Below are 21,908 nucleotides of genomic sequence, written 5' to 3'. Positions count from 1 at the left end.
AAGAGCCGTCCACTTAGCCCCATTGCCCTGATCTTTTCCTGTACCCTTTTAAATGTTTCTTTGATCAAATAATTATCCACTTCCCTTTTAAAAGCTATTGTAGATTCTGCTTCCAGCACAGTTTCTGGTAGGACGTTTCCCCCTTAACCTCTCCCTTCATTCTCTTGGTGATGATCTTGAATTTGTGCCCACTAGTTACTGACTCACTGACCAGCAGAAATAGATTTTCTCTATTTACCTTTCCAAAACCCCACATAATTTTGAAAACCTTTATCAGGCATCTTGATGGAGCTGTTCAATAGAATGGTCCCTTGCTCAGGCACCAGAGGGTTCCCAGCACCAAAGGAACTGTACCTCAGCAAGAAGTCAATGACTCAAGAGAGAAGGGGACAGAGACAATTAGCAGAAAAAATGAAAAGAAAAATTTACTGAAATCTGACATAATATCTAAAAAAATGTTTTTCTTATTCTTTTAATGCCTGCCATTTATGAAATCCAATCCTACATCAATCTCTTAACCTTTACTAAATGAATAGATTCAATAGAGGTGTTCAAAATTATGAAGGGTTTTGATAGAGTAAATAAGGAGAAACTGTTTCTACTGGCAGGAGGGTTGGTAACCAGAGGACACAGATTTAAGATAATTGGCAAAATAACCAGAGAGGAGATGAGGAGAATGTATTTTGCGCAGCGAGTTGTCATGAATGCACTGCCTTAAAGGATGGTGGAAGCAGATTCAATCATATCTTTCAAAAGGGAATTGGATATATATTTGAAAGGGAAAAATTTGTAGGGCCGTGGGGAAAGAGCAAGGTGGAGCGAGGCTAATTGGATAGCTCTTCCAAAGATCCGGCACAAGTACGATGGGCCGAATGACCTCCTTCTATGCTGTTTGATTCTATGATTCTATGAAATCAGGTCCATCAAAGAGGCTTGCGATGGCCAGGAGCAAATAAATCAATCTCTGCCTCTTCTTTGCCCCCTTTAAATTCCTATTTTGGGGAAATAGCCATACTCCATTAAAGTTACACACCACCGATAATGCTTCATAAGCTTAGGTACAATTCGACAGCTACTCTCATATACCAGGAAATTTGCATTATCCCAATCCACTCCCACTTACCCATTCTCCAAACAGACCGCTCATCGCAAATTTTGAGGAACTCTTATATTTGAGCATTAAATACATTATCAGGCAAGTAACAATATCAAATCAATCCCATTGACAGCACTGTGCTGGCATTAAATTGTATTAAGGAAACCGTGACCATAGTGAGGCCCCTTAAACCATTGCAGCTTAACTGAAAACATTGAACATAGAACAGCGGGCAAGAGAATCATATGGTTTCTGTCAAATAAGTAATAAATTCATTCCTACATCGAAAAAAAATCCAGAGGGGAGGCTTACCAATATTCTCACACAAGAATTTGATAACTCAAACACCATTTGTGCATTCATGTAGATTTCTGTTCTGAGTGAAATTTGTATAAAAGTCAGGACACAGTAAGTATAAAATACAAGATGATCTTGCCAGACACAACTCTTTCAAACCATATCCTGCTCTGTCACAGCAGCTACATATCAGCACTCTGTTTCACATGGTGATTTACCACACAATTTTTTTAAAATTACTTTTGCTTTTAGTTTATAAATCAGTTTGACCAAAAGTATCTCAAAGTAATTGTTTTTTTTAACTCCCTGATCTGGACCCCGGTCCTGTGAATTGAGTTGAGTTTAATAAAGACCCTTTAAGTCAAAAGAATTCCTTGCACTTTGTGCAGACAAGTCAGGCTGCAAATTTATTCCAGTCCGCCTGACTCATTTATCCCACGGTATAATACAGGCAGTCAGCTAGAAATACTTTCATCCCTTGCATGAATCCAGCCAGGGTATCACCGAAAATTAAACTATATAATAAGCTCTGCAGCGGTCTCTCCTCCCCGGTATATTCCAGGCTCCCAGATGTCACTTCACACTTAGCACGAACTCCAGGGAGAGGCAAACTTTTCAAATAAACAAATTGCAAACTAAAACTTCGGTTGCACAAAGAGCGGAGAGGAGACACCTCGGGGACCAACATAAAATTACATTCCAATCGCATTATTATTTTTGCAACATTTTTTTTTTAAATCCCGGGTAACGGTCGTTTCTTTTTTGCAACAAAAGCAGCTTCGCTTTTCCACCTCAGATTTTTTGACAGCTGAGAGAGGAGGGAAAGCTCCTGAGTGGAAACTTCAGTGCTTTTGCACACACACAAAAAAAAAGAAAGAAGAGGGGGTTTGTAGAGAAGCAAACTGTACAAGTACCCCCCTGCCTGGGCGTGTGCACTTACCCATCTTTGTGAGTTTGCAAAGGCGATGTTGGTGGTAGGTGGTGTCCCGGCTTCTCCGGCTGATGTTGCTTGTTGTTGCAGCTGAGCTTTCCTCCTGCTCTCTCCCGGATTTGTGTGTCTGAGCTCGGGGCACACAGAAGAGAAAGAAAGGCTGGCTGACGTCAGGCGCCCTGCTGAAGAGAAGGATTAAACAAAGTCAACAAGAGCCCAGCCAAATATTTAAAGGGGGAGGGGTGGTGGGGTGGGGGGGTGTATTGCCAGGGTAACTAACCCAAACGTGCAGGAACAAAATACGTTTCCAATAAATAAAAGTGCCACTCAGGGTACCCAGCATAACAAGGGGCAAGGACTGCTGGCAAAGGCTAGATGTCACCCAGAGAGTTCCACTAAACGCAAATACGATTCTGCTAATGATATATACAGACTGCAAACTGTGGGGGGTTTTTAACAATAAATAAATATGCAGTGCTGCTGGAGATTTGTCTCTCTGTAGCCAGTTTTAAATGTTTAAAATAGGATTTATGATGCAAATATATTTTACAGTTTTGCCTCAAAGACTGTACACATTTCTCCCCCCCCCCTTATAATTTCAGGAAAGCTGGCAAAATTGATCATAAAACTGCAGGCGACAAAATCACGTAGGATGCATGGTTTCTACTAAATTCATATGTCTATAATATATGTAAAATCTTACATTTATACTCATTTTCTGTCTACAAAAACTTACTTCATGTCATGTTTTCAGAAACATGGAAAATAGGAAATAGGAGCAGGAGTAGATCATTCGGCCCTTCGAACCTTTTCCGCCATTCAATATGATCCTGGCTGATCCTCTATCTCAATACCATATTCCCACTCTCTCCCCATACCTCTTGATGCCTTTTGTGTCTAGAAATCTATCTAGCTCATTCTTAAATATATTCAGTGACTTGGCCTCCACTGCCTTCTGTGGTAGAGAATTCCACAGGTTCATCACCCTCTGAGTGAAGAAATTTCTCCTCATCTCAGTCCTAAATGTCCTACCCCGTATCCTGAGACTGTGACCCCTCGTTCTAGACCCCCCAGCCAGGGGAAACATCCTCCCTGCATCCAGTCTGTTTAGCCCTGTCAGAATTTTATACGTTTCAGTAAGATCCCCTCTCATTCTTCTAAACTCTAGCGAATACAGGCCTAGTCGCTCCTCATACGACAGTCCTACCATCCCAGGAATCAGTCTGGTGAACTTATGATGCACTCCATCTCTGGCAAGTATATCCTTTCTTAGGTAAGGAGACCAAAACTGCATACAATACTCCAGGTGTGGTCTCATCGAGGCCTTGTATAACTGCAGTAAGGTATCCTTGCTCCTGTACTCAAATCCTCTTGCAATGAAGGCCAACATACCGTTTGCCTTCCTAACTGCTTGCTGCACCTGCATGTTTGCTTTCAGTGACTGGTGTACAAGGACACCCAGGTCCCTTTGTACATCAACATTTCCCAATCTATCACCATTTAAATAATACTCTGCCTTTCTGTTTTTCCTTCCGAAGTGGATAACTTCACATTTATCCATGTTATACTGCATCTGCCATGTATTTGCCAACTCACTCAACTTGTCTAAACCGCCTTGAAGCCTCTTTGCATCCTCCTCACAACTCACGATCCCACCTAGTTTTATGTCATCATCAAACTTGGAAATATTACATTTGGTTCCCTCATCCAAATCATTGATATAGATTGTGAATAGCTGGGGCCCAAGCACTGATCCCTGCAGTACCCCACCAGTCACTGCCTGCCACCCCGAAAAAGACCCATTAATTCCTACTCTCTGCTTCCTGACTGTTAACCAATTTTCAATCCATGCCAATATATTACCCCCAATCCCATGTGCTTTAATTTTGCACACTAACCTCTTATGTGGGACTTTATCAAAGGTCTTCTGAAAATTCAAATACACCACATCCACTGGTTCTCCCTTATCTATTCTACTAGTTACATCCTCAAAAAACTCCAGTAGGTTTGTCAAACACGATTTCCCTTTCATAAATCCATGTCGGCTTTGTCTTTCATAAATCCATGTCGTCTTTGTTAATATTTTCTAAGTGTCCTGTTATCACATCCTTTATAATAGACTCTAGCATTTTCCCTACTACTGATGTTAGGCTAACTGGTCTGTAGTTCCCTGTTTTCTCTCTTCCTCCTTTTTTAAATAGTGGGGTTACATTTGCCACCCTCCAATCTGCAGGAACTGTTCCATAATCTATAGAATTTTGGAAGATGACAACAAATGCATCCATTATTTCCATGGCTACCTCTTTTAGTACTCTGGGATGCAGATTATCAGGCCCTGGGGATTTGTCGGCTTTCAGTCCTATTGATTTCTCCAGCACTATTTTTTTACTAATATTAATTTCCTTTAATTCCTTCTTCTCACTAGACCCTTGGTTCCCTAGCATTTCTGGGAAGTTATTTGTGTCCTCTTCCGTGAAGATAGAACCAAAGTATTTGTTTAATTGTTCTGCCATTTCCTTGTTCCCCATTATAAATTCTCCCATTTCTGACTGTAAGGGAGCTACATTTGTCTCAACTAATCTTTTTCTTTTTACATACTTGTCGAAGCCTTTACAGTCTGCTTTTATGTTCCTTGCAAGTTTACTCTCATACTCTATTTTTCCTCTCTTAATCAATCTCTTGGTCCTTTTTTGCTGAATTCTAAACTGCTCCCAATCCTCAGGCTTGCTACTTTGTCATACTTTTTTGTCAACTTTTTCCATTATAAATTCTTATGTCTACCCTTATGATGGAAACTGACTATGTAAACTTGTTATGCTATAATTACACTCTCCCATCAGCGGTGACACTGCAAAACCTCAGTTTCATGCCTCACAGTTCCTCAATTGTACTGCAGGAAAACTTCTATGCTCCAAAAAACTCTGCTTATCTGCTTCCTATTAATACCTTCATTAAAGTTTTAGAACCATAAAAGTTATAGAAGTTTACAAAACAGAAGACGGTCATTTGGTACATTAGGCTCTTTGCTAGAGCAATCTAAAACTAATCCCACTGCCCCCATGCTCTCCCCATAGACCTGTATTTTTCTTTGCTTCAGATATTATTCCAATTTTCCCTTAAAAGATGCAATGGTCTCTACCTCAAACGTTCTCTGTGGCAAAGTATTCTATGCTCCAATAACAATAAATAAATACAGTTCTCTTAACCTCTCTCATAAGAACAAATAGGAGCAGGAGTAGGCCTTACGGCCCCACGAGCCTGCTCCGCCATTCAATAAAATCATGGCTGATCTTCTACTTCAACTCCACTTCCCCGCCCTATCCCCATATCCCTTGATTCCCCTAGAGACCAAAAATCTATCCATCTCAGTCTTGCATATCTTCAACGACTGAGCATCCACAGCCCTCTGGGGTAGACAATTCCAAAGATTCACAACCCTTTGAGTGAAGAAATGTTTCCGCATCTCGGTCCTAAATGGCTGACCCCTTATCTTGAGACTATGACCCCTAGTTCTAGACTCTCCAACCAGAGGAAACAGCCTCTCAGCATCTAACCTGTCAAGCCCTCTAAGAATTTTATATGTTTCAATGAGATCACCTCTCATTCTTCTAAACTCCATAGAATATAGGCCCATTCAACTCAATCTCTCCTCATAGGACAACCTTCTCATCCCAGGAATCAATCTAACATATCATTTGCCTTCTTAATTGCTTGCTGTACCTGCATGTTAACTTTCTGTGATTCATGTACAAGGACACCCAAATCCCTCTGAATACCAACATTTCTTTGTCTCTCTCCTTTTAAAAAATATTCTGCTTTTCTATTCTTCCTACCAAAGTGAATAATTTCACATTTCCCCACATTATACTCCATCTGCCACCTTTTTGCCCGATCACTTAGCCTGTCTATATCCCTTTTCAGCCTCTTTGAGTCCTTCTCACCGCTTACTTTCCCACCTAGCTTTGTATCATCAGTAAACTCGGATACATTACACTCAGTCCCCTCACCTTAGCCATTGATATATATTGTAAACAGCTGAAGCCCAAGCACTGATTCTTGCGGCACCACACTAAATACAACCTGCCAACCTGAAAATGACCCGTTTATTTCTACTCTCTGTTTTCTGTCCCATAACCAATCCTCAATCCATTCTAATATATTGCATTTATATAGTGCGTTTAATGTAGTAAAGGATCCCAAGGTGCTTCACAGGAGCGTAATCAGACAAAAATGTATACCGAGCCAAAGAACGAGACATTCGGACAGGTGACCAAAAACTTGGTCAAAGAGGTAGGCTCCCCTAAATACGGCTTAACCAATGTTTTGTACAAATTTATCACTATTTCTTTACTCAAAATCAAAAATGCCATTAGCCTTTTTACAGATTTATCTACCTGCACTGACACTTTTAGACAATGATGCATTTGAACCCATAGTGGCTCTGTTCATCCAGCATTTTCCCATTGAGTGTATATTCCTATTGCTTGTTTTTCCTCTCAAAACTTATTACCTCACAAATACACATTAAATTGCATCGTCCACCAGTCTGCCCTTTTCACTAACCTGCCTGCACATTCCTGAAGTTTTTACAGACCTCCTCACTGGTTGCCAGGCCCCCTACTTTTGTGTCATCAGTAAATTTTGAGTTTGTATTCTTTATGCCAAAGTCCAAATCATCTATAAATACCAAGAGTAAAAGTGGACCCAGCACTAACCCTTGGGGTACACTACTTCCAACCTTTCTCCAATCGCAGCAAAGGCCATTTACCCTAACTCATTGTTTCCTGTCAGTCAACCAACTTTCTATACATACTATTACATTTCCTCTTGTACCATACACCTGAATTTTTCTAACAAGTCTCTTGTGAAACATCTAATCAAAAGCCTTTTGAAATTCTATATACACTACATCTTGTGTATTCCCTTTATCCAACCAATCACTCACCTCTTCAAAGAATTCTATTAAGCAAACATGATTTGCCTTTATCCATACTGGCTGTCCTTGATTAACACATGCATTCTAAGTATTCTAAGAATTTGCCCACAACTGATGTTAGATTAACTGGTTTATAGTTACCTGGTTTATTGTTCTCTCCCTTCTTGAACAAAAGTGTTACATTGGCTACTCTTCAAGAAATTTGATGAATTCTGGTCAGAGCCACAGACTAGGGTACATGCCATTAGGGCCAGGTGACTTATCCACCTTTTGAGTTTTGCTAAATCTTTTTAGAATCAATTGTATTTTTATAGCTATCTTTAACAGTTGTTCCATTTCCTTATCTAGTACAACTACTTTCACACTTCCACCATCATTTGTAAAAACAATGCAAAATACTTGATATCTCCATCATACCTTAATCCTCCACCATTAGTCTCCCACATTCCCCGTCTTCAGCCTCTCCTTCCTCTCCAAAGTCCTTGAACGTGTTGTCGCCACTCAAATCCATGCCCATCTTTCCCGCTACTCCATGTTTGAACCTCTCCAATCACGTTTCAACCCCTGCCACAGCACTGAAACGGCCCTAACGAAAATCACAAATGACATCCTATGTGACTGTGACCGTGGTAAACTAACCCTCTTCATTCTTTTCGATCCATCTGCAGCTGTTGACATGGTTGACCACACTATCCTCCTCCAACGCCTCTCCTCTATGGTCCAGCTGAGTGGGATTGCCCTCACCTGGTTCCACTCTTATCTATCCAACCACAGCCAGAGAATCACCTGCAATGGCTTCTCTTCCCGCTCCGCACGGTTGGCTCTAGAGTCCCTCAAGGATCTAACCTTTGCCCCCTCCTATTTCTCATTTACATGCTGCTCCTCGACGACATCATTCGAAAACACGACGTCAGGTTCCACATACTGACGATACCCAGCTCTACCTCACCACCACCTCTCTTGACCCCTCCACTGTCTCTATGTTGTCAGGCTGCTTGTCCGACATCCAATTCTGGATGAGCCAAAATTTCCTCCAATTAAACAACGGGAAAACTGAAGCCATTGTCTTCGGTCCCCACCACAAACTCAGTTCCATCCCTGGCCACTTTCTCAGGCTGAACCAGACTGTTCACAGTCTCGGCATCCTATTTGACCCCGAGCTGAATTTCCGACCCCATATCGTCTCCATCACTAAGACCGTCTACTTCCACCTCCGTAATATTGCTCATCTCCACTCCTGCCTCAGCCCATCTGCTGCTGAAACCCTCATCCACGCTTTTGTTACCTCCAGACTCGACAATTCCAATGCTCTCCTGTTGGGTCCTACTGTAAACTGGGAATTTATGGCTAAAGCAGAAAACTGTGTTGGAGATGGAGGAGCTCGTATTTAGTCAACCATCATCTGAGATGGCCCAGCGTGTGGTGTGATACACGTACTGGTATCTCAGTGAGTGGTGTGATACATGTACTGGTATCGGTATTTATAATGTGTATTGTTCCTCAGTGGTACCTGCTGGAATGACTCCAGTCCACATAATAGAAGAATAAACGAGGCTCAAGTGTCAGATAAGCAGCACAGGGAAACTGCAGCCTGCGTTGTTCCAGTTCAGTTAAAAAAGCTTCTTACTGATCAGTCTACCAGATATGTGACAGATATCAAGGGCAGAAGTGAATTATATCAATGATTGTGATCTCTCCAGTCAGTTTATTATTTGACACTATTTCAAACTAAAAATTTTAACTGTCTGAATGCTATGGACTCAAACTTAATCAAGGGCCAGATTGAAAATACTCTCAGCAAACATTCTAAAATATGTACCAGACTGTTAACCATTCATTCCCTCTGTGACTGCTTGAGCTAGGCATTGATCTTTGAAAGCAGGAAAAAACCCGGCAAGTTAGCATTTCATATAGAAACTACAATCTTGTAATTTACTTGGGAATTGAGGCTAGCTAACTTGTACTATGGGAGTAGAGATTTTGTTTTATTACCTTTGGGGATCAGGGATTATTTATGCAGAACTTTCCCTGATAAGAGTAAATGAGTGGAGTAAAGTATAAAATAGAACAGATTGTACATAGCCTTGTGGAAAGTATGGGACTGATGGGCCAAATGGCCGTACCTTCTTCCATGGTTTCTTATACTTATCCATTATAGCTTAAAGAAGACTTGCATTTATATAACACTTTTTATGACCTCAGGATATCCCAAGGTGCCTTACAGCCAATGACGTACTTTTTGAAGTGTAGTCACTATTGTAACGTATGAAATGTGCAGCCAATTTGCACACAGCAAGGTCCCATAAACATCAATGTGATAATGAATCTGTTGTAGTGATGTTGGATAGGGGATAAGTATTAGCCAGGACACCGAGGAGAACTCCCTTGATCGTCTTCAAAATAGTGCCACCTGAGAGGGTAGACAGGGCCTCAGTTTAATATCTCATCTAAAAGACAGCACCTCCCAGAGTGCAGAACTCCCTCTCAATACTGCACTGGAGTGTCAGCCTTGACTTTGTACTCACATCTCTGGAGTACGGCTTGACCACACAACCTTCTGACTCAGAAGGCAATAGTGCTACCCACTGAGCCACAGCTGACACCTTAATGCTAGCATAGAAATAGTACACAAATGCTGAATACTAGCACATGTAATACTGTTACACCACTATAAAAGTAATTGGAAGTAGCAATAATGATTGGCTGCTATTGAGAGTAACAATGAAAATTAGCTCCTCATGGTGGAGGAGAGTTACTAAACACATCAGCTTACATAGTGGAACTCAAAACTAAGCAAAGTATTCAGCACTACTGTCCAAATTCAATTAGTCACCAGTTATTATAAAATAACACCAGTTAAATTATAAACAGACACACAGTCACTTGCTGCATGCAAACAAAGAAATATTGTCAAAATCTTTCACAACAGTCCCAAAGGTGATTGGTTCAAAGCGTCAGCAGCATCCAGGACGGTATCATGCAGTGTTCTGGATAGTGACTTGGTTATTTGGACTAGTGTCAGCTAAATCAAGACTGAAGTAGGAGTGCCTTATTATTACCCAAAATGTTCCTTTACCATGCTGGCTCATGGAATGGAATTAGTTGAGGATGATGAAAAATCAGTGAGTTTACCAAAGGAAGATGCCCTTGGTTGGAGTATTAGTGTGATCGGTGCAGAATTTCTTACTTTATAATCAATTTTATGATTCTAGTACGAACAATTTAATCTCTGCATTAAAAATAACTGAATCCTGTATGTTTACAAGAAAACTAAAACAAACGGAGGAACATTCTTCTTGCTTCGCTAGAACACTGTTATTGATTTGGGTAGGCTGGGGACACTAGCTTTACATTCCCATCCAGCTCCACTACGACCCTGTTTCCATGGCAGCACATAGTGCAGGACAGAAATGATTAGCATTATCACTAACTTTGACCCTGAAGCATCTCAAAAGCTGACAGGACTGGCTGGATAAAGCATGAACTACATTAATCAAATTTAAATTGTAATTTGAAACAGAAAAAATAATATTATAACAAAATGCCATTCAGAATTGCAAAGGAAAGTATAATTTTTAGACTAAAAGCAAATCAAAAGTTAAGCAACTGATCCTGACAACTCATTTGATAAATGAGTGTGGAACTGAACCATGCAGAACAGGAAGGTCTCATATTTGATTCCTGGTCTTTGCTGGGTTAGCTAATCTCGGTTCGTAAGACCAAGATATTTCTGATGAGGAAGGCCATTTGACGAATCTTAGTTCGTCGAACCAAAAAGACCCTGAAGTCCCCTGTTGCAATATCCAATTGTTTCTTAAATAATTCCAGCCTTTTTTTCTCCACTACTCTATGTGGAAGTCCTTCCCACGTCCCGATCACTCTTTACATCAGTCCTAAATTTGCCTTTCCTTACAATGAACCTGTCCTACTCTAACAATTTAATGACGTAACTTTCTGGATTTATCTTTTCCATACCATTTATAATCCTGTGTTCCTCTTTGGGATCACTTCTCAGGTGCCTCCTTTCGAGGTTAAAAAGCTTAAATTTCTCTAGTCTTTCCTCATAACTCAGATCTATAACACTAAGTTCAGCCTCCTGGCTCTTCTCTGTACTGGACAGAGCCGGGCACAATACTCACAATGTGGTCTGACCAGAGCACTACATGTTTGAGCATGACTTTCTCTAACTTTGTTAGCTATACTGTATTAGCTATTTTCTATTTGCTTCACTGATTGCTCTGCAGTAATGGGCATCACATTTACAAAGGTCCTTAGGTTTCTTTCAATTTCATTCTTAGCTATTGCAACACCATTCATGCTTTCCCTTGTGCAGTACTTTACATTTGTCCGTATTTGTTCATCTACCATTGTTCTGGCCATTTACATCTTTTGTCCAACTCACTCTGTAATTTCTGAAATGCCTCTTCCAAATCCACCATTGTTCCCAATTTACTATTATTTGACCAATTTACATTTAGTTTGGAATCCAAGTCATTGATGTAAATTAGAAACAGTGTTCCCAATACTGATCCCTGTGGTACCCCACTTAATACTTCCACCATCATAACATAACTCCTCAAACAAGTATCCATTGTTGTCTACCCTTCAGCTAGTTTCCTATCCATTCCAAGTTTCAGCCTTTCATGTGAAACTTTGTGAAATGCTTTTTTGAAGTTTAGGTATACCAAATCATAGAGTTTACCATAGTCCATTTTGGGATATTGCTTTCTCAAAAAAGTCAAGGAGGTTGGTAAGACACAATCTTCCCCTTCTAAATCCGTGTTATTTAGTAGGTTATTGCTGTATAGCTAATTCTCAAATTTACTCCTGATAATTGATTACATTATTTTACATGGGATTGAAGTAAGATTAATGAGCTTGTAGTTGCCTATGTCTGTTTTGCAACTCCATTTGAATATCGACACCACGCTAGCCTGTTTCCAATTTACTAAAACATTCCCAATGTTTTTGTGCTCTTTTAGTAGAACTAGGACTTCCATCTCATTTATATCAAAGTCATTAATTCTGTGTAGGTTATTTCTGTTTGAGGAGGGCATGTTGCTTGTGCCTTTCCTTGTGTGGCAGGATGGAACACAGCTACCAACGGTGACCCAAGACTGATGATACCGGGCGGCCAGTTATGCTGTTGTAGTTATTCAGTGGGAAAGGAGATGAACATATTGGCCATGCTGACTTATATATCAGTCACCAGTTTGATACATCTGTGGCCAGTACATTGGCTGAAACTGTAAATGGCCTCTGTGCTATCAGGGAAGGAACGGAAGGCAAAAAGGTTGAGGGAGGAGGTAACTTTGACCATCACTGGCCGTACCATCTTAATGTTGGAGATTGTCTGCAAATATTCTTATAGCAGATTACATACTGGCTCACCCAGCGTCTGTGGACTCAGTTCTCCAAGGTCTTTGACAGGCAGGCGTGGCACGACCTGCAGATATGGTTGGCGGTATAAGTGAGGTGCATGCAGTAAAGCAGGAAATCAGTGGATGGTATGGTAATGCATTGTTTGGGATATCAGTATCGTAATACATTGTGTGTGATATCAGTATGTTGTGTGGTAGTGCAGTCTATATGACCTGAGTGGATGGTATTGTTGCAGTGTGTGTGACGTGAATTGCCAATGTGTTAATACAGTGTGTACGAGTGGATTGTGTGATAATCCAGTGTGTGTGATGTGAATTGCTGACGTGTTAATACAGTGTGTATGAGTGGATTGTGTGATAATCCAGTGTGTGTGATGTGAATTGCTGACGTGTTAATACAGTGTGTATGAGTGGATTGTGTGATAATCCAGTGTGTGTGATGTGAATTGCCGACGTGTTAATACAGTGTGTATGAGTGGATTGTGTGATAATCCAGTGTGTGTGATGTGAGTTTCTGATGATTGGATGTTGTAGTGTGCTGATTTCCCTGGCATTCCTCCTTTTATCTTGCACCACTTTAACCATAAAACACCATATCTATGCTGTTTCAAAACCAACTCCCATTATTAATTTTAACTTGACTTGCTGACTGCCACCTAACTCTGTAGCATACCCTTAGACACCATGCAACTCCCTGAGCTCCCGTGGAAGTTTTTATTGTGAGAATTCCCTTTTTGTGTCTCCTCTCCTTTTCATCTCTATTCTGCGGAAATCCTTTAGAGGCTTCAAGTACAGTTGGCTTTCTCGTGAATTAGGAGGAAAGTTGTAGACTGCAGGGAGATATCAATGGACTGGTCAGGTGGGCAGAAAAGTGGCAAATGGAATTCAATCCAGAGAAGTGTGCGGTAATGCATTTGGGGAGAGCAAACAAGGCAAGGGAGTATACAATAAATGGGAGGATACTGAAAAGTGTAGAGGAAGTGAGGGACCTTGGAGTGCATGTCCACAGATCCCTGAAAGTAGCAAGACAGGTAGATATGGTGGTTAAGAAGGCATATGGAATACTTTCCTTTATTAGCCGAGGCATAGAATATAAGAGCAGTTAGGTTATGCTGGAACTGTATAAAACATTGGTTAGGCCACAGCTTCAGTACTGTGTACAGTTCTGGTCACCACATTACAGGAAGGATGTAATTGCACTACGGAGGGTTCAGAGGAGATTTATGAGGTTATTGCCAGGACTGGAGAAATTTAGCTATGAGGAAAGATTGGACAGGCTGGGGTTCAGCCTTGGAACAAAGGAGGCTGAGGGGTGATTTAATTGAGGTGTACAAAATTATGAGGGGCTTAGATAGTGTGGACAGGAAGGACCTATTTCCCTTAGCAGAGAAGTCAATAATCAGGGGGCATAGATTTAAAGTGATTGGTAGAAGGATTAGAGGGGAGCTGAGGAAATTTTTTTTCACCCAGAGGGTGGTGGGAATCTGGATCTCACTGCCTGAAAGGGTGGGAGAGGCAGAAACCCTCAACTCATTTAAAAAGTACCTGGATGTGCACGTGAAGTGCCATAACCTACAGGACTACGGACCAAGTGCTGGAATGTGGGATTAGGCTGGGTGGCTCATTTTCGGCCAGCACGGACACAACGGGCTGAATGGCCTCCTTCTGTGCCGTAAATTTTCTATGATTTCTATGATTCTATGACACCATTTGTCTATTTTAGGTTCCACAGGAACTATAATTGTCAGGTGCAAGGAAAAGAAATTTCAGAACATTTTTTTAAAAAACAGACAGATGAAGAAATGTTTCCTAACAAGTACTAATAACAGAAGCCAGTACAGAAAACATACTGTAAGACTGGAAAATAATAAAAAAGGACTAAAAAACTTCTGACCCTTTAAGAGCTCCATTGCTTATGGAGCACCCCTTATGCCCATCTCAGATGGGTGAAGGGAGTGTCCTGCCATAATCAGACAGAACATCGTCTTCACTTACGGCAATTATAACATTTCAATGAGACTATGGTTTCTTTTTGAAAGACCACTTTAATCCAGTCTCAAAGACCTACGGGAAAATTCTGCTTGGCACCAAATTGGCACAGGTGCAGAAATATGGACCTAAGCCCGGGATTCTAGTGTGCCAGCTCCTGTTCCATTCCAACGCCACTAGCTTTAGAAAATATCTCATTTCATGCTAAGCCACTGCAGTTCACAGTTACCAAGATATATAGGGATACATTTTTTGTGATTTAGCGTTCTGATGCAAAGCGTTGTATGATGGGAGTGCAAATTGGGAATTCAGGCGTAAACTGAACTGAATTGAATTGAAATTAACAGATGGAAAATTGCGCAGGTAGCGAACTGGGCATGCTGACCGCTGCACCCAAACCCCAGACGCACTTCATCTTTGTGAAATTCTTGTGCTGGAAGTGCTGCATCATGACATTTAGCCTGTAGTGCCGTAGGAAGTGCTGGAAAACATTTTTTCAGGATCAAAATTATCTTGAAGTAAGCTTTTCTTCCAGATATGTATTCTGTATTAACAATGAGTGTGTCCAAATTCTTCCTGATAATCTTATCACATTTATAGATCTGTTACTATTGGAATTTATTCTAAAGTTATTGCTGGAAAAATGTATTAAACCTGACCTTTATTGTTCAAAGTGCAGCGATCTTGTGCTGTCAAAGTTTTCATTGCAAAATTTGGACTCAGGCCAAGACTCTGCCTTATTCTGCACTACTGTATAATAAAAAGGAAAAACTGCATATTTTGGAAATTGGAAATAAAAGCAGAAAATACTGGAAATACACAGGTCAGTCAGCATCTAGAAAGAAAAAAGAAGGGTATACACCTGGAGCCTCACAACCTGCCGTTTGTCTTTCCAGATGCTGACTGACCTGTTGTGTATTTCCAGTATTTTCTGTTTTTATAGTGCATTTTTTTCTTTTGTTGTAAATTTCCAGTGTTTAACTGCTTTCAGCAAGCCATAAAAATGTCCCATTCCCTTATTAAGTTTGAATTTATTTAATTGTTGTCTTTCTTTCCTTGTTAGATTCTTCCCTCTCCTGTGCGATACACTATACGCTCCTAGTTGATTCCTCCAAATTAATCAACACAAGTTTGCTTCATTTCCCGGATTACATATTGAGGTCATTACAACTCCACATCATTAGTAAAAGGCAGCTCAGCAAAACCTAATTACTCACTTTTGACAAGTAGTCCATCTGATTTAGAAGGATGGGACCGTCATCTAATTAAGTCAAATCTGGTTTGCCAAGGGTCAACGCTGCTCAAAGTTGTTTACACTTATGGATTCTTTTTGTCTTTGATCTGCCACTGCAGAAAGTAATTCAAATTATGTTAGTTTTAATTACACAGAATGCCTTTTTTCATCTTACTTTATACTAGTTTGGACATCAATGACCGACATATAATTGTCCCATGTTCTTTATTTTCTATGTTGCTGGCTGCAAATAAAAAAACGGGACTTCTGGAAGCTATTTTTGCGAATAGTACGAAGGCTGTTTTTACTTGACTACTATGGGACTAGATTAACCTTCGGGAACATGGATTATAAAAGCAAGCTGGATAGTTCACTGGATAGTCAAATAGCCTTTTTTCCCCACCTCCAATCTTCTGATAACTAATAAACAAAAATGTTCAAGGAAAATGAAACATTTTTTTAAATTGCCCCTTTGATTTTTCTCCTGGGTTGCTTGCAGCAGTGCTGCGGAGATTAATCTTTCATTCCTAGAGACTCCAGGACAATCCTGGAGGGTTGGCAACCCTATTGTCTGCCAGAAAATTCCTTGACTCCACTCAGAGATGCTCTCTCTAAGGGTGGGCATGATTAGGAACTCCATCCTCAGACAATCAAGGGCACAAACCCACATCCTACCACGCTGTGGTGCAGTTTGTGATAAAACAAACTGATAAAACAATGTTGCATGATAAAAATATTACTTTTCAAATAAAATGCACAACTAATAGTATCTGCTCAGTTAATTAATTTTGAGTATTATATCCGTGACATTTTTCTTTGTTACAATGGTTTTCTTTGCCATTTTATAATGTACAGGATGACCTAATCTGCACCTAAGTTACAATTATAATAAAAAAAATTAAATGCACTTATATCCCTTGGAAAAGTATATATGCTCTTTAAGAAACTGTCTCACATAACTGAGCGCTCTTATGCCTTAGACCATGTACACCATAAAGCTTGCATCAAAAAACATTGTGATGAATCCTATGAACCGTCTAGTTTCAATTCATTAGAAGTTATGTATTTTTTTAATATGAATTTTTGACTTTGGCCTAAATTCAGTAATGTTTAAAGTGGAAGCCACGAGTTGACAGCCAGCAGGTAAAATGTAATATGCACCTCTGTCTAGGAGCATTGCCTCCCAAGATCACAAGATAAATACAGATGAGGAAGGCCATTCAGTTCATCTTAGTTTATCCATTAAGAAAGATGTGCAGTTTCCCCTACACTCCACTGCAACATCCAATTGTTTCTTAACCGGACAATTCATAGGATTCATCACAATGTTCTTTGATGCAAGCTTCCACCTCCATTATTCTCCATTCCATTTGATTATCACTTTTTTGTTTGTGAAAAAACTCCGGATATCAGTTTTTATCAGTCTTTCCTAGTTTGATCTTATGCTCCTTCTTCCTACTCTCACAATTTAGTTTAAAGTAATTTTATGGATTTATCTTTTCTTGCACCATTTACTATTTTATGTATCTCAGTAAGATCACATCTCAGTTGCCTCCTTTCAAGGTTGAAAATCCCAAGTTTTGCCAATCTTTTCTCATGGCTCAGACCTTTAATAGGGATCAGCCTTGTGGCTGTTCTCTGAGCTGCCTCCAGTGCTTGAATGTCTCCCCACGTCTCGGTGACCCAAACTGGACACAGTACTCAAGTTATGGTCTGATCAGAGCACAACACAATTTAAGCATGACTTTCTATTCTCAGACACCTCCATACAAGGCTGAAGAGCCCAAGTTTCTCCAGTCTTTCCTCATAACTCAGGCCTCTAACATTAGGGATCAACCCTGTGGTTCTTCTTTGTAGTGCCTATATGTCCCTTGTGTCTCAGCGACCAGACCTAGACGCAGTACTCAAGGTGTGGTCTGACAAGAGCATTTTACAGTTTGATCATAACTTATATTTAATTGTTTTGGCTATGTAATTCAACATTCTCTTAGATTTGTTCATTACTACTCTGCATTGATCCTTTGCTCTGAGGCTGAACTAGACTGTTCTCAACCTTGGCATCCTATTTGACCCTGAGCTAAGGTTCCGATCCCATGTCCTCTCCGTCACTAAGACTGTCTATTTCCAACTCCGTAACATCACCCATCTCCGCTCCTGCCTCAGCTCATCTGCTGCTGAATCCCTCATCCATGCCTTTGTTACTCTAGACTTGACTATTCCAATGCTCTCCTGGCTGGCCTCCCATCTTTCACCTTCCATAAACTTGAGCTCATCTAAAACACTGCTGCCTGTATCCTAACTCGCACCAAGTCCCGTGCATCACCCCTGTGCTCGCTGATTCTCGCAGGAAACACCTCAACTTTAAAATTTTCATCCATGTTTTCAAATCCCTCCATGGCCTTGCCCCTTCCTATCTCTGTAACCTCCTCCAGCCCTATAACCCTCCGAGATCTCTGTGCTCCTCCAATTTTGGCCTCTTGCGCATCCCTGATTTTCATCGTTCAATCATTGGTGGCCGTGCCTTCAGCTACATAGGCCCTAAGCAATGGAATTCCCTCCCAAACCTCCCCTTCTTTAAGATGCTCCTTAAAACCTACCTCTTTGACCAAGCTTTTGGTCACCTGTCCTAATATCTCCTTATTTTGTTTGATAAGGCTCCTGTGAAGCACCTTGAGATGTTTTACTATGTTAAAGGTACTATATAAATGCAAGTTGTTGTTATTGCATTGGTTGAGTCTACTAAGACTCCTTTCATCCTTAACTATTTCAACGCCATATTTCAACGCCATTCATGGAGCATGTGTCTTGATTATTTTTCCTTCCTACATGCAATACCTTGTAATTATCAGCATTAAATTGCATCTGCCATTGATCATAGTAGTTACAGCACAGGAGGAGGCCATTCGGCCCATCATGCCTGTGCTGGCTTTTTGAAAGGGCTATCCAATTAGTCACATTCCCCTGCTCTTTCCCCATAGCCCTGTAAATTTTTTCCCTTCAAGTATTTATCCAATTCCCTTTTGAAAGTTACTATTGAATCTGCTTCCACCACTCTTTCAGGCAGTACATTCCTGATCATTACAACTCGCTGCGTAAATAAATGTTTCCTCATGTCGCCTCTGGCTCTTTTGCCGATCACCTTAAAACTGTGTCCTCTGGTTACCGACTCTTCTACCACTGGAAACAGTTTCTCCTTATTTACTCTATCAAAACTGTTCATGATTTTGATCACCTCTATCAACTCTCCTCTTAACCTTCTCTGTTCTAAGGAGACAACTCGTTTCTCCAATCTCTCCAATATCTGAAGTCCCTCATCCCTGGCACCATTCTAGTAAATATTTTCTGCACTCTCTCTAAGGCCTTGACATCCTTCCCTAACTGTGGTGCCCAGAATTGAACACAATACTCCAGCTAAGGCCTAACCAGTATTTTATAAAAGTTTAGCATAACTTCCTTACTTTTGTACTCTATGCCTCTATTAATAAAGCCCAGGATCCATATGCTTTTTTAACAGCCTTCTCAATTTGTCCTGCCACCTTCAAAGATTTGTGTTTATGCACCCCCAGGTCTCTCTGTTCCTGCACCCCTTTAAAATTGTACCATTTAGTTTATATTGCCTCCCCTCATTCTTCCTACCATAATTATTCACATCACACTATTCTGCATTAAATTTCATCTGTCACATGTCTGCCCATTTCACCAGTCTGTCTAGGTCCTCCTGAAGTCTGTTACTATCCATTGTTTACTACATTTCCAAGTTTCGTGTCATCTGCAAACTTTGAAATTATACGCTCTATACCCAAGTCCAGGTCATTTATATCAAAAAGAGCAGTGCCCCTAATACTGACCCCGTGGAACACCCTATCTGCCCACATACTTATTTTGTCCCACTCACTGTAATTTCTCAGCAGTTTCTTCTGATTCCTATATTCATCACTTTTGATTTATATGTTCCCTATCTCTTGAGATGTGCTTTGTTCCTCTTTTATAAATATGCATTTTCAACCATTCAGATCGAAGAATGACACAGAAATTTGCATATACACATATTTGCAGAAGTGGGATTCCAAAGTCTGGCACCTAAAACGCAGTGGATAAAATGCACACTTGACACCACATATATTAACAGATCTCCTGTGGGCTGGTTTACAGTGAGTCAGAGGTTAAACTGTTGCAGGAGGAAAGGGTGTATTACGGTGTGGAACTCGGGGAGTGGTGTGCACCTCTGGTGAAAGGATTTGAAAATAAGTATGTGAGGCATCTTCCCGGAGTCTATGAAGTAGGTGTTTGATTGTTTTATGAAAAATAAATACATATAGTTTCCTTCACCCATCATTACAGGTAATCTCTTATATATTAAAAAGTGAGTGGTCGCAACATTCTTAAGGTATTGCATCTGTAGAAGTATGGCCCATTAAAGTACAGTAGGGTCAACTAATATTACTATAATCCCATTGGACTGAGCCCGAACTCCGTCCAGTTAAAATAAAATATACATTACACTGTCTCTCTCAGCTCATCCCCTATAGTTGCAGTTGAGATAAGCTGCCAAAGTAATTCTTCGATTTCTGAACTCTTCAAATTGTTCAATTTCTGGGTTGTTGGTTCCTTCCTGGGAATTCCTCCTGTACACCAAAACTGAGAGCTATCAGATGAACAATTCTCAAGCACAGAGAGTTGAGAAAAGGCACCATCAACGCTGAAGTAAATAACTCCATGTACCAATATAAAATGTTATGGTCCAATCTTATTCTTTAAGCACTCTTCAGTGTGAAAAGATTTCTTTGTGCTGCACTCCAATGCAGAACAAATCGTGCCCAAATATTTCCATGGCAATGAAACTATCTGCTTAGGAGTGTATGTTCATTCACCGCTCAGGCTGTGCCTTCCCAATTTCCAGAATAGTGCTGGTCAGTGACCACTCACAAATATTTAAAATTTTGTATCATTAATGGGGGATTGCACGGCAACTTTCTTTTGCATTAAAATGTTTTTTTTTAAAATGTAAATGTTCCTTCTTTCTCTTTGCCTCCCTCCGGTATTCCCTGCCCGAGGGTTGCAAGGCAATCTGCTTTCAGATCATTACCTCCGCCATTCATTTGAAGGTGTGCAAATACGCCCATAGTTAACATCCCTTCCACTTTCCCTCAGCTCACCTGTGGATAAGCACCATATCTTCCATCAGTGTCCTCACCTAAATGCGGGAACTTGTATGGCCAGTGGTGTCCTATATTACCAGAATGTAAAACAGATCATTTGCCTGAAACCATTCTAACAATCTTGCTAAACTATAAATCACATAATCAAGGACACTCATTTACAGTAAGTGGTCAAATTTCATTTTTATTTATATAAATTTATTTATATAAATTAAGTTACTGTCCCCATATCCATTCTGTCAGCAAGAGATTGCCCCCATAACACTGCATGTTTTTGTCCCTACTTCTCTTGTTGCTACAGAAATTCTTCATGTCTTTATTACCTCAAGGCGTAACCTGTCAGACGTTTTCCTAGTTGCACCCTCCGCTGCATCATCCAAAATGCCACTGATGTTCTTCCTCAAAGCCTGCACTTCCGTTACCCACTCATTGCCAGGCTCCGTTAGCTCCTCATATCTCTATGAATCAACTTCGTGTCCTCATATTTAAATGCTTATAGCCTTGTTCCACCCTATCTTGCTGATATGTTAGCCTCATGTACCTGCATGCTCCCTTCACTCCTCACGTGTCTGGGTACTCCTTGTTCCTTGTACTTTTAAATCCACCTTTGGCAGGCAAGCTTTTACTCATTTTGCTCCTGCCCTCTACAGCCACCTCCCACTATCCCTTTGCCTTGCTTCTTCCTTCAATGCTGTCTTTGGCAGTCCCTTAAATATATTCTATCTACTCTTCCCACTGAGCATCAATTTTCATTTATCTGCTCTATAAAGCATTTGAGAGGGTGGAAAAGGTGCAAAGAATAAGACTGATCCCACATGTAAGGGGATGAGCCAAGATTAGAGAAGCTCAAGGTGGGTAAGGGGACCACATTGTCCCTCTGCATGT

The 21,908-nt window shown here is 40.5% G+C and overlaps 1 protein-coding gene across 3 annotated transcripts in view; it reads right to left on the bottom strand.

Annotated features, from left to right (window-relative positions):
- The window catches only part of gpm6bb (glycoprotein M6Bb), a 157,864-nt gene extending 155,358 nt beyond the window's left edge, over nucleotides 1–2,506 (bottom strand). For 2 of the 3 annotated variants that reach the window (XM_067992697.1, XM_067992698.1), the window contains exon 1: nucleotides 2,334–2,506. Coding sequence is in view for 1 of the 3 variants with exons in the window: in XM_067992699.1 (XP_067848800.1) it covers nucleotides 2,334–2,337 (4 nt within the window). In the remaining 2 variants the exon portion in view is untranslated. The remainder of the gene's footprint in view (nucleotides 1–2,333) is intronic. The other variant, XM_067992699.1, reaches the window with a different exon arrangement.
- Nucleotides 2,507–21,908: the final 19,402 nt, after the last annotated feature.

This window comes from Heptranchias perlo, chromosome 11 (genome assembly GCF_035084215.1).
Source record: "Heptranchias perlo isolate sHepPer1 chromosome 11, sHepPer1.hap1, whole genome shotgun sequence".
Classification (NCBI taxonomy): domain Eukaryota; kingdom Metazoa; phylum Chordata; class Chondrichthyes; order Hexanchiformes; family Hexanchidae; genus Heptranchias; species Heptranchias perlo.
This window is presented reverse-complemented; position numbering and strand designations above follow the sequence as displayed.